General features: G+C 51.7%; 1 protein-coding gene across 7 annotated transcripts in view; it reads right to left on the reverse strand.

Annotated features, from left to right (window-relative positions):
• POLE (DNA polymerase epsilon, catalytic subunit) overlaps nucleotides 1–12,274 on the reverse strand; it is a 59,240-nt gene that overhangs the window by 10,045 nt on the left and 36,921 nt on the right. For 5 of the 7 annotated variants that reach the window (XM_057744299.1, XM_057744302.1, XM_057744305.1 and 2 more), the window contains 13 exons: nucleotides 9,986–10,198; nucleotides 9,495–9,704; nucleotides 9,099–9,242; nucleotides 7,345–7,485; nucleotides 6,987–7,140; nucleotides 6,803–6,909; nucleotides 6,400–6,576; nucleotides 6,083–6,306; nucleotides 5,734–5,954; nucleotides 5,291–5,495; nucleotides 3,916–4,089; nucleotides 2,852–2,977; nucleotides 1,311–1,443 (listed from right to left, as the gene is read on the reverse strand). In XM_057744299.1, the coding sequence (XP_057600282.1) occupies nucleotides 1,311–1,443; nucleotides 2,852–2,977; nucleotides 3,916–4,089; nucleotides 5,291–5,495; nucleotides 5,734–5,954; nucleotides 6,083–6,306; nucleotides 6,400–6,576; nucleotides 6,803–6,909; nucleotides 6,987–7,140; nucleotides 7,345–7,485; nucleotides 9,099–9,242; nucleotides 9,495–9,704; nucleotides 9,986–10,198 (2,229 nt within the window). Of the gene's footprint in view, nucleotides 1–1,310; nucleotides 1,444–2,851; nucleotides 2,978–3,915; nucleotides 4,090–5,290; nucleotides 5,533–5,733; nucleotides 5,955–6,082; nucleotides 6,307–6,399; nucleotides 6,577–6,802; nucleotides 6,910–6,986; nucleotides 7,141–7,344; nucleotides 7,486–9,098; nucleotides 9,243–9,494; nucleotides 9,705–9,985; nucleotides 10,199–12,274 lie in introns of all 7 variants that reach the window. The other 2 variants (XM_057744303.1, XM_057744301.1) reach the window with 2 other exon arrangements.

Consider the following 12,274-nt stretch of genomic DNA (forward strand, 5'->3'; position numbering starts at 1 on the left):
CTCACTTGCACTTTCAAAGGGTTCACTTTAACAGACGGTTCTACTAAAGATCCAGCTCTATGGCAGATGCCCCCACCTGACCGAGGTCCCCACTCCACGGCATCTTTCATTTCAACACCTGAACTCTGACAGTTGCCATCCTTCAGAGCAGCAGCCACCACTGCCCTCCCTGGATTTGTCTGGACTCGTCTACACGGCCTGCACTTCATTCCCTCCCATCCCAGCACCAAGGGAAGCCTTTGTTTCCTGTCTGCGCTCAGCAGCAGGACGCCTTCCTTCTGGGGGTGCTCTCCCCTCCCCCAGCTCCCCCCCCCACTGGTGGCTTCCTCCACGGGGACCTCCCCCGGGTGGGCTCAGTCCTCTCAAAGCACATTCACCCCCAGGTGATCTCACCAGTCCCAGCTGCCAGGCTCAAGGATGACCCCAAGTTCCCACCCCCAGCCCTTCCCCAGACGCCCCGCCAGCACCTGACCTCTGCAACTCCACCTTGTGCGTGTTAAGCAAACTTCAGGCTCGGCAAACACCATGTGCCCCAGCCAAGCACGGCTCTCCTCTCACCACAGTTGCTCTCTTGCCCCGTCCATCAGGGCTCACACACCCGGGCACAGCCCACACACACAACCTACACACTTAGACATCACCCCTGTGCCCACGGGCATCACCCCACATTCATTCTGCTGACCTGTGCAGCCCACCTTCAATACCTACCTGAGTCCTTCTCCTTGACTCCACTCTGCCTCGTATCCTGCCCTGGCTGACACTAACTGGGTTCCACTCAGACCTTGGCTTCCTGCCGTGCTGTCCACTCAGGACCCAAGTGGAAGTCAGGCGCTAATGCTTCTCCACTCAGAATCTCCCTGTCACTAAAAGCTAAGTCTCCACGGGAACCCTCAAGCCCAAGTGGCCTGGCCACAGCCAGCTCTCTGCCCCCATCTGTGACCACTGTCCCTGCCTGTTCCATAACTCACAGGAGCCTCACACTGCAGTCCCATCGCCTCCTGAGAGGGCTCCTGGACCTTCCCAACCACAACAGCCCCTGCCCCGTGGCTCACGTTACCCCACCTGAGCCCTCCCCACTGCAGACACTGCCATCTGTGTCTAGCTGCTTGCTTGTTTGTGATCTCTGCCCTCACAGACTCCGGGAAGGCAAGGACTCCCTCATGTTTACTGCCACATGATTGGGGCCTAGAACCATGACTGGGGCCTAGAACCATGCCTGGCACGGGGTCTGTGACCACCAGGCATATGAAGGGATCCCTAGTGTTGCTTCAGATTCCAACCTCAGCTCCCCAAGACTGGTTGCCTCTTACCTGCCCACAGTGAACACGAGATGGAACCTCTCCTTTGATGCCACCATAGTTAGAGGGGTCCATCCAGAGAAGAAATTCCCAGCATCGAGAGAAAGAGATTGTCAAAGAATGGAAGATCTCTTTAGAATGGATGCTAAAAAGAAGCAAAACAGAAATTGCTTAAATGAATTCAAGTGTCCCCCCCTTTCTTCACTTTCCTTCTTTTATTATCTTTTCCCCCGCTACTTATTTGCAAATGAATAGAAAGTGGATTCACATTTTATCATCCCTCAAATTTTCTAGGGAAAATGATAAACATAATCCTAAGAAGATGTCTGCATCTAACCGGGAGGGGGAAACAGGGACCGGTGCTGAGGGGATGAGAGGCGAGAGCTGCAAAGGGAACCCCCGGGAGCACCGAGGCTTGCCCTCCAGCATTGAGCAGAGCACGGATCACACGCGTGTGTGAGAAAACCACACCAGGCCTGGAGTGCCTGCTCCCACTACCGTCACAGCCTCAAAACTCAGAGGCATGTGCAGCTGTGCTCCCAGAAATCTTGCTTCAACAGCAGGAATAATGAGCCCTAGACTAAACACTGCTCTGGCTCTACCTATACATCTCAAAAAATGCCCAAAAGGACCAAACTGGTTCCAAGTAACATAACATAAAGCTCAAGAATATCTACAGGAATGCAAAAGTACCCGACAAGCCAAAATTCTTACTGTCTGGCATCCTGTCCTATATCACCAGGTGTGCAAAGAAGCAAAGAAACACAACATATAACAAGGAGAAGAGGGACTTCCCCGGTTGTGCCGTGGTTAAGAATCCGCCTGCCAATGCAGAGGACACAGGTTTGATCCCTGGGTCGGGAAGATCCCATGTGCTGAGAAGCAACTAAGCCCATGCGCCACAACTACGGAGGCTGTGCTCTAGAGCCTGTGAGCCACAACTACTGAGCCCGCATGCCACAACTACTGAAGCCCGAGTGCCTAGAGCCCATGCTCCACAAGAAGAGAAGCCACCACAATGAGAAGCCCATGCACCACAACAAAGAGCAGCCCCCAATCTCCCCAACTACAGAAAGCACTCACACAGTAATGAAGACCCAATACAGCCAATAAATAAATAAACAAATAAATAAATAAAGAACTCGGGGGAAGACTGAACAAGTAGACTCTAGAAATGTATAAGACCCAAACCAAGCTTCTAGAGATGAAAACTGTCATGTCTGGAATGAAAAATGTACTAGATGGGATTGATGGTTGATTAAACACCACAGAAGATCAGTGAATTTAAGGACATAACAACAGAAGTAATCCAAAAAGAAACACAAAGATGGAAAAAAAAAAAACTTTCAAAAAAGATCCACCTGAAATTCTATGCCCAGCAAAAAATATCTTTCAAAAACAAAGGTGAAATAAAGGCTTTTTCAGATATCCAAGGCAGAAAGCATTTGTTACCAACAGAGCCACACTATGAGACATGGTAAGGAAGCCTGCCAGCAGTAGGTAAATGGATAAGAGAAGACACAGTTGAACGAAGGGTACAGGGATGCTGACACCTGCTGGTGATGTACTCCACGTAGGCAAGGGCGTCCTCCACTCGCCGCTTCTTGGTGCACAGGATTATGCGGTTGAAGTTGGCATAGACGACCGACGACCCCAGGCGCTTGAACTCAGCGATGAGCCTGCAGACCAAGTTCAGAATCAAGGGTCAAGACACCAGAGAAAACCAGAAGACACTGTGAGAAAAAAGCTGTTCATCCTGAAGCAGAAAACATTCTTAGAATCCAGAAGCAACAGAGAGCGAAGAGGTCTGCATGGCAAAACCCTATCATAAACAAAACCAGACAAAGACTGAGATAAAAATGTGCAACTGACATCAAAGAAAAGTGGCTTATTTTTATCTAGAACTCATACAATTCAATGAGAGAAAAAAAAAAACTAGAGAAAAAAAAACTAGAGAAAAACGGGCAAAGGATATGAAGAGGAAGTTCAATTTCATTCATAACAAGGATTAAAAAAAAAGGGTATACCAAGAGAGCATTTTATCCCATCAGGTTGGCAATAATACCTGCCACGTGGGTGGGGCTCAGAGTGGGGACACGCACTTCCAGTCATCGCTGGGAGAACAATCAACTGTACGACCTTCACAGGGAGCTCTCTGACAATACTGATCAAATGAGCATTTACCTATCTAGATTTACTTGATAACATCTATCAGACCTGCAACAGTATTACCTCCTGGAGACTGTTCTACAGACATGCGTGCATGACCCCATGCACAAGGCCACTCCTTGGCTGGTTACTGTGACAGCAAAAGTTGTGGGAGCAGCCTACACGTGCATTAGCATGGTACAACCACACACAGCTCTCCAAGACCTACTGTTAACGAAGGCAAGCAAGGTGCAGAACAACAAACACAGTGTACAATGACTTACAAAAAAGCAGCTAAGAGACTATGTACCACACAGCCATCTCTGGGAGCTGCGATGGCAGCTGCACTCTTCCCAGGACCCCTCTGATCGCTAAGGACCATTAGCCCAGAAGTGGGCTCTGGACCCCAGAGGTGCTGCCTAGCCATCTTTCTGGTCTGGGGCCTGAGGAAGCCAAGGGCGGCACTCACTGCAGGAAGAGCTTCTTCATCATGCTGTGCAGTGTGCGGTGCAGGGCGGGGTCGTGGAGCAGAGAGGCCGGGGACCGCAGCCAGCGGTAGAAGTGCATCACCTGGTTGTCGGCGTAAATGTTGCGGTACTGCGTGATCTCCTTCACCCAGCCCACCACCATGCTCTTCAGGATCCTGCAGGAGGGGTTCAGAGGATGCCCCCCACTGTTGTTGGCACCAGCTCGTCCCTGTTCCACTGTCACCTTTGCCCCCTCCCTTCTCACTGTTCAAATCCACTCCTCAGCTCTCTGTAACTCATCTGCACCCCTCAACACCACCGCACTCAGCACAGCCTTTCAAGCTTTCCCTATGGCCAGTGCCAGGGCAGAGCTGAGAAAATAGGGGTGCCCTTCAAGAAGGCACCTCACCTGCTGCGAGAACCAGGGCCAGACTCATAACAGAGACCTACAGGCCCCTCTCCCCTGTGCCAGTCACAGTCCTGACTGTCTGCCTTACCAGACTGACCCAGTTTCACTGCCCCAGATGACTCTGCAAACAGCCATCACAAAGCCATGCCCTCAGTGTGACGGTTCTGCCTCCTCCAGTCTGACCAACCACCTTTCGGGACAAAACTGTCTACTTGTCTGCCCAGACAGCCCTCGGCCCTAACCACACCATGCACCTTTTGGCCCCTGAACCTTTCTTTCCACCAGTACCCTGGCCTGCAGCCCCCTCCCTCCAGTTCTGTCCTCCTCCCGTGAGAAGGCAACAGGAGTGGCAGTTGAAGGAAACAGTTCTGGAATCACAAGACTTGCTCTTGAACACCAACCCTTCCCCTCAACTGCAGTATGACCACAAGCACAGGGCCTCGGTTTCCTCTTCTCTACAATGGGTGACAGCAGTATCACCTAGTGGGGCTGTGGAGAGCACACGTGCTCCCTGCCCGTGTCACCAGTGCAATTCTCTCCCGATTCCCAAACCCTGTAACTCGCACTGCTTTCTGTGTGGCTTAACCCGCGCTCATGTCCTGCTGTGCATCCCACAGCAGATACTCGACAAACACCCACACGCCAAGTAAGCTGGCAATTTCCCGCAGGCACGCCTCTGGCCACAGGAAGGGGGCCAGAATGCAGCACCTGGAACTGTCACCCATACCTGGAGGGCGGCAAAAAACCTGTGAGCGGAGGAAGTAGCCCGGGCCTATGTTGGTTTCTGACCAGGCAGAGGGAAGCCCCAGTGACACTGTCTTAGCTCTTGGTTTCCAAAACAAGGACAGAGAATAAGATTTCTACTGCTGCTTCTAGATACCAAACTGTTTGTTCGGCCTTTGGAGAGGAGAGGGCACAAGGACAACAAAAGGTCAGGTGATGTTCTCAGGGTAGCAGGCCCCCAGTACCTGAAGGTGCTGGAGCAGAGGGCTGTCTCGTCGTAGCTGGCGGGGGCGCTGGTGGCCTGGTTGCCCGTGATCATGTCCTCCAGGGAGGCCTGCTGGATCACGTCGAAGCTGATGCCCATGCTGTCGGCCCCCTCCATGTCATTGACGTGGTGAGACTGCAGGATGGTGTTGACGGCCAGGTTCTGAATGTCCAGCTCCACGCACACTGCACACACACACCACCGCTGGTGCACTGACCCCTCCTGGGTGTGGAGCCCAACCCAGCAAGCACTATCTCAGGAAAACCCCTGCTGCTGGGGGCGGCTGACTACAGAGCCCACAGCCGCAAAGGCCCCGCAGGCTCAGCTCCCAGCCCAGCCCAGCCCAGCCCAGCCCAGCGTTCCCACCAGAATGGCCATGGACGGCAGAACAGCAGCCCAGGCCCCGAGCGCCTCGCCTCTCACCTGTGGAGTAACAGCCTGAGCTGTTGATCTCCACTGGGGCTTGGCCATCAAACTCCATGATGAGCCGGTTGTCGTCAGCCTCCTTCCCACCCAGATCAGGGCGTGACGTGGGAGACAGCCAGAGCAAGTGATTGTGGCGCTGGAGGTGGCGGGCAAAGAAGAGGTCGGAGCCAAAGGTAGAGATGTCCTCAGGTAGATTCCCAATGGGGACATGGAAGTACCTGCAGGGGCATGCGGTGAGCCCCAGGAGGGGACAGCAACAGGGGAAGCAGGAAGGCCGACTTGCCATCAGAGACCAGGGAGGCTGGCGACAACCGAGACAGCCTGCAACACCCTCCGCTTGGCTCACCTGCTCATCTCGAAGGCCTGGGACAGACACGTGTCCAGGTTGAGGTAGTGCCGGATCATGCGGCGGGCTCCGTGGCGCTGCCAGTCCAGGACCCCGTAGCTGATCTTATCAGCCACACGGACGGGCACCAGCGGGAATTCCTCCAGGACGGGAACTTCGCCAGCCAGCCTCTTCAGCTCCCAGTTGGACTGCACAGCGATGAGTGTGGGCCCACGGCGCTCCTCCTAGGTGCAGGGAAAACAGCAGCTGGGTGGACCTGGCCTGGGGGACGGGAGAGGGAGGGGGCTCGCATGGCGTGGGACCCTGCTGGCACGCACTTTGTAGGCCAGCAGGAAGCGCTGGATGGCTCTGCAGATGACCTTCAAGTCTGTTTCAGCCCGAACTTCAAAAGTGTGCTTTGGAGGGGGCAGGAGCTCAGGGCCCACTTTCTCCAACAGGAGGCTGTGCTCGGCTGAGTACAGGGCGCTGAGGCTGGGCATCTGGTTGCTTCGCACCTACACAAACAAGGGCTGGGTCAGCCCCTCTCCCTGCAGGAAGGGAGGTGGGCAGTCCTGAGAGTGGACATGGGTGGCAGGGCTACCTCTACAGATCCACTTCTAATTCTCGGGCAAAGGCTTCTGGAAACAAGGCAGCAATGGGGGGAGGGGGGTGCAGGATTTTCCTGCCCAGGGATGCGTTCCTCCCCAGCAAGGCTCTCCCACAGCCTGGCCTGGAACTCACGGTATCCAACACAAACACAGATGCCTTGCGCTGTGAGGGCATGAAGACGCCGAAGAGAGCTTTGTGGCCCTGTGCATGGTGGTACAGGTAGATGTGGCGGATGCTCCCTGCAGGAGGACATGGCCTGTCACCCTGAGATGTGTGGGAGGCAGGGCCAAGCAAGGGTGGCCAGCACATGCCATACCTGGTTCCAGGTAGCTGAACTGTGCCAGAGAGCGCATCTCCAGGTGCTCAAGGGCGAAGGTTTCTGCCTCCCAGCCTGAAAGATGCCTCACCAGCTGTTTATTGACGACACACACACAGCCCAGGTGCACCAGGGCCCGAAACAATAATGGAACCTGGAAGCGGGCAGACAGGGCGGTGTGAGGGCTGAGAGGGGAGGGCATGGGCCGCAGGCCATCTTCGGCAGATGCGCTGCTGAGATTCACTGTGTCCTGGAATCCAGAGCCGCTGCTGCCAGCCTGTCCACGCCTCTGTGGGGCCTGTTCCCCTTTATGCCATCCAGATGGGTCCTCACACAGTTCAGCTGGGAAAACAGTTACCTGAGTCTCGTATACGCCCTCGATGTCTGGAGCCGCCAGCTCAGTGTTGATCTCGTTGATGTGTTCCTGGTACATGTCCTCTGGCACAGAATACTCATAGAGATTGTAGACTGCATTGGAGCGAGGAAGGACTCGATTCACCTGGTGACACAATATGGTGATGACCTCACCCCACACCTGAGCTAAGTGGTAATGTTTGCTACAGTGCATGGGCACACGCACGTGCACACCTTTTACACACAGACATGCATCATTCAAACAGGCCTAGGACTTCTGGTGCCCACAAACATGGAGTAAACCCCTCAGCCCGTCTCTCCCAATGAGTAAAATGAGAAGGGCTGGGTATAACTTCAAGAAGCTGCCTGGAATATAGAAAAATGGTACAAATCAATCGGTTTTTAAGGCAGAAATAGAGACACAGATGTAGAGAACAAACATATGGACACCAAGTGGGGAAAGCGAGGACGGTTGGGGGGAATGAACTGGGAGATTGGGATACCAAATCGTACACTCTAAATATACGCAGTTTATTGTATGTTAACTGTATCTCAAAAGTTCTTAAAAAAAAAAAAAAAAGAAGAAGCCGCTTGAGGCCTCTAAAAGGCAGACAAGCTCCCAGACTGTGAGACGCAGGTGTTCCTGCTTTATTTTCCTTTTTCTCTCCTGGGTTTAACCAAAGGGTGCAAGAAGCAAAACCCCGAGAGAAGCCATGTTTTCCTGGACAGATGACTAGGAAAGGAGCCACTGGAGCAGCAGAGAGTGTGGGAGCCCTGGCGAGGAGAGAGCAGGAGAGGGGTGCCCAAAGGGAGAAGCATCCTACAGGGAAGGATGTTCTCCTACAAACTTTCATCACATCACACCCAGGAAAGCTACAGAATTCCCGACCATCTGTTCTCTGCTGCCCAACACCCTCCCTGTCCTCTTTCTAGAGCCACATTCTGCTGAACCTTCTGGTGGGAATCGAGTTTCACCTTCTCCGGAAGCCTCCTCCACCTGGTCGAGTTGCCAGTTACAAATACTCGAGTCTCATCTCCTCAACTAGAAGTCAACCTGTTAATCAATTCCTAGCGCCCAACCAAGAAACATGCTCATTTGCTCAGTAAATGAGCTTGGCCTCTGAGGACACCACAGCTGAGAGGAGGACCACCCACTGTAGGATTCCACGTATGTGAAATGTCCACAACAGGCTAATCTAGAGGTAGAGTGTGGACCAGTGCTTACTGAGGGCTGGGAGAGGAGAGAGGCTGCTGAGGGGCCCAGGCTTTCTTTGGGGGGTGATGAAAACATTCTAAGACTGACGGTGGAGATGGCTGCATAATTGTGAATATACTAAAAGCCACTGAATCGCATACTTTAAATGGGTGAACTGTATGGCATATGAATTATACCCCAATAAAGCTGTTAACAGAGACAGAGCCTGCAGCCTCTGACAAACGTCCGCCCAGTCCTTTCCCTGCTACATGGACATCAGATGCAAGAGGATGACACAGCAAGGACGACACCCACAGCTACTGTCACCGAGCATTCACTCCGTGCTTCACAGCATCATTTCAATTAATCTTTACAGCATCCCGAGAAGGTTTTCAGAAGATGGAGGCTCCAGAACACCTCACTAAAGGTCACAAAGCTCACTAGGTCTTTGTATCGGCAAAGCCCAAATCTTTACATGGCCTCTGCTGCAGTGGAGACAGCCTCAGAGGCTGAGCTGACAGCTGACCTCAGTGACCAGCAACACCAGCTGCCCTGCCCCGTACCTTCCGATAGGAAGGGCCTTCCTCTGCTTTGGCCACCCGCTGGTTCACGTAGAACACCCGGGGGATGTTCAGCTTGATGCAATACAGGTCACTGCTGATGACAGCCCACAGCCTGAACAAGCCAGCCTGGCTGGTCTCGCTGATCTGAAAGGGAAACACAGGTCGCACGGGAGTGAATGTCTCACCTTGTCACAGAAAGCACTCAACATCTGTGGACAGGGCATCTCCCAGGTGGCCTCCAGCACCAGCCGCATCACAGAGGCACAAAGGTAAAGCCCTGGCCTTCCCGCTCCACTCCAGACCAAGGCCCAGGATCATGGCCTGGCCAGATACGCCTTGCCATCAGCCATGCCTCCTGCCCTCAGGGTCCCGCCCTCCTGCTGGCGCTGTCCACACCTGCACAATCTGCCACGGGAGGTCAAGAATGCTGCGAGCAGTTCTTTGGAAGAAGCCCCCCAGCCCTGCGGAGGGCCCCTCTCGGATGGCCCCAGGCCTCAGCGTGCCCTCTGCCCCGTCCAGACGACGCCTCTTCTTCTGAGCAAGGCGCTGTCGAGCCTGAAGCTGCCACTTCTTCTTGTGGAACCGGAGCCAGACCAGCCACTCTTCCTGGGATGGGTGGTGGGACAGGTCAAGAGGAGGAGCCAGGAAATACAGCTGAGCAGGCAGTAAAACAGAAACACCCTTCCACGGCAACTAAGCCTTGCAGCCCCCAAGCACTCTGTAAGAACTGGGCACAGCTAGCCAGCTTCCTCAGGGGTTGAGCCCCAGCCCAGGCCCCCGTGCGGCTTGGCAGACCCCACAGGGAGACGCTCATCACAGGTCAGTCCTGACCAGCGTCCCTGCTCCCGCCTCCCACCGGCCACTCCAGACGCCCCGAGGATTCTTGCCTGGGTGGTTCCGAGCGCCGGAGGCTGCCCCAAGATCTCCTGCCAGGGCACTGTCAGCTCCAGGCCCTGCGACTCCTCCTGGCTCTCCCAGAGGATACGCTTCCTCTTGGTAGCAACAGGCACTGCTGGACGGAGTGGCTTTGGGAGGCCGAAGTCCTCCATGTCAGGGGTGCCATGGCTCTGGGCACCTTCTGAAGCCTGGGCCACGCCCACCTGCAGACATCCAAAGGAGCCTTAAAACAGCTCTCTCTCCATAAATCCCACTTACAGAAATCCACCATAAGTGCACCTCTGAGTAAAGTAAAATACTAGTACACAAACATATTCATTTACAGACTAATCTAACTTTAAACTTTTAATAGTGAAAAGCTCAGACAAAATGTCACTCAGGTGCCACCATTATGAAATGAATGTTTACATTTTTCTGTGTTTCCTCCAGAACTGTCTCCTTTTCATAAGAAATAAAATACTGCAAAGAATAGGTAAACGCCCCCCCCCCCCAGCCCAAGCACAGTACCCATCACTCTCCCCACACATTTTGTACTTTTATTCCACATCTATAAACCCATACACCGTTACTTTAAGCTGCAGTTTTATATGAATAGAGGCGCACGGTACACATTCTACTGCAACTTCCTTTTTTTACTCAATGATATATTTTTGAAACTGATTCCTATTGATACATGTGGACATTGACCATTCTAACTGCAGGATATTCCATTATGCAAATAAATCAGCTTATCTATCCATGACATTCTAAAATGAAGAATGGTTAATTTCCACTCTTTCAGAACGAGAAACTGGGTTCAACAACCATCCTTCCACATGCTGCGTGAAGACCTTGTGCTCACATTCCCACCAGAAACACAGACAAGCTCCTATTTCCCCACATGTGTTAATACTTGATGTCAACATACTCATTTTTTGGTGTGACGTGCTATCTAAATGTTTCATTCTGCATTTACCTAACTGACAGTGGGGTTGACCCTGGGGTAGGCAGTCTTCTAGAATGGCCCCAATGACCCCACCTCCAGGTGTTCATGACTCCCTCCTGAGTGTGGGCTGGACCCAATGACCTGCCTCTAATGAACAGATTACAAGAGAAGTGACAGGATATCATTCTGAGATCAGATTATAAAATACAGTGACCTCTGCACTTCTGGCACTCTCTGTGGCTCTTATCCAGTGCTTGCTCCAAAGTCAGCTGCCAGGCTCTGAGCTGTCCTCTGGAGAGGCCCATGGAGCAAAGAAATGAGGACAGCTCCACTAGTGAATCCTGCCATCAGCCACCAGAGTGAGCTTGGAAGCACATCCTTCCCCAGTGGCTGGGGAAGTCTTCAGATGAGACCACAGTCCCGGCTGACAGCTGATTACAGTCTGTGGGAGACCCTGAGCTAGTGGACCTAGATAAGCTGTGCCCAGATTCCAGAACCACAGGCCACAAAAGTACAAGATAATAATACACCTGTGTTATTTAAGCTGCTAGGTTCTGGGACCATCTGCTACACAGCAAGAGAAGAATAATATACATGCTTATGGACCATTTCTAACTTTCATACACTCCAAATATCTTCTTCGAATTATGACCTGTCTCTTTATGGTGACTTCTGTGCTATAAGAAAGTTTGTGTATTTTTTACTTTTTATTATAAAAATTACAAAAGTACAGTAATGAACACCCACATTCCTGTAACTCAGATTCAATAAATACCAACATTCTACCATTCTTGTTTGACTATAGAAAATTTACAATTTAGTTGAATTTATCAGTCCTTCCCTTTGTGATCTGTGTTTTTATGCACGCCTTAAGAAGCTCTTTCTACCCCAGCATCATAAAGATAGCCTCCCGTTTTTTTTCCAAACAGTTGTTTTCTTTTCCAATTTGATCTTTATCTGAATTAGTTTTCATATTCAGTGTGAGAAAGCTACTTACTTCTTATGAAAAAACACACTCTATGACATAAATCATAAAGCAATACCTTTTTTGATCCACCTCCTAGAATAATGGAAATAAAATCAAAAATAAACAAATGGGACCTAATGAAACTTAAAAGCTTTTGCACAGAAAAAGAAACCATAAACAAGAGGGCAACCCTCAGAATGGGAGAAAATATTTGCCAACGAAGCAACTGACAAAGGATTAATCTCTAAAATATACAAGCAGCTTATGCAGCTCAATATCAAAAAAGCAAATAACCCAACCCAAAAATGGGCAGAAGACCTAAATAGACATTTCTTCAAAGAAGACATGCAGATGGCTCACAAACACATGAAAAGATGCTCAACATTA

This window comes from Hippopotamus amphibius, chromosome 8 (genome assembly GCF_030028045.1).
Source record: "Hippopotamus amphibius kiboko isolate mHipAmp2 chromosome 8, mHipAmp2.hap2, whole genome shotgun sequence".
In the NCBI taxonomy this organism is placed as follows: domain Eukaryota; kingdom Metazoa; phylum Chordata; class Mammalia; order Artiodactyla; family Hippopotamidae; genus Hippopotamus; species Hippopotamus amphibius.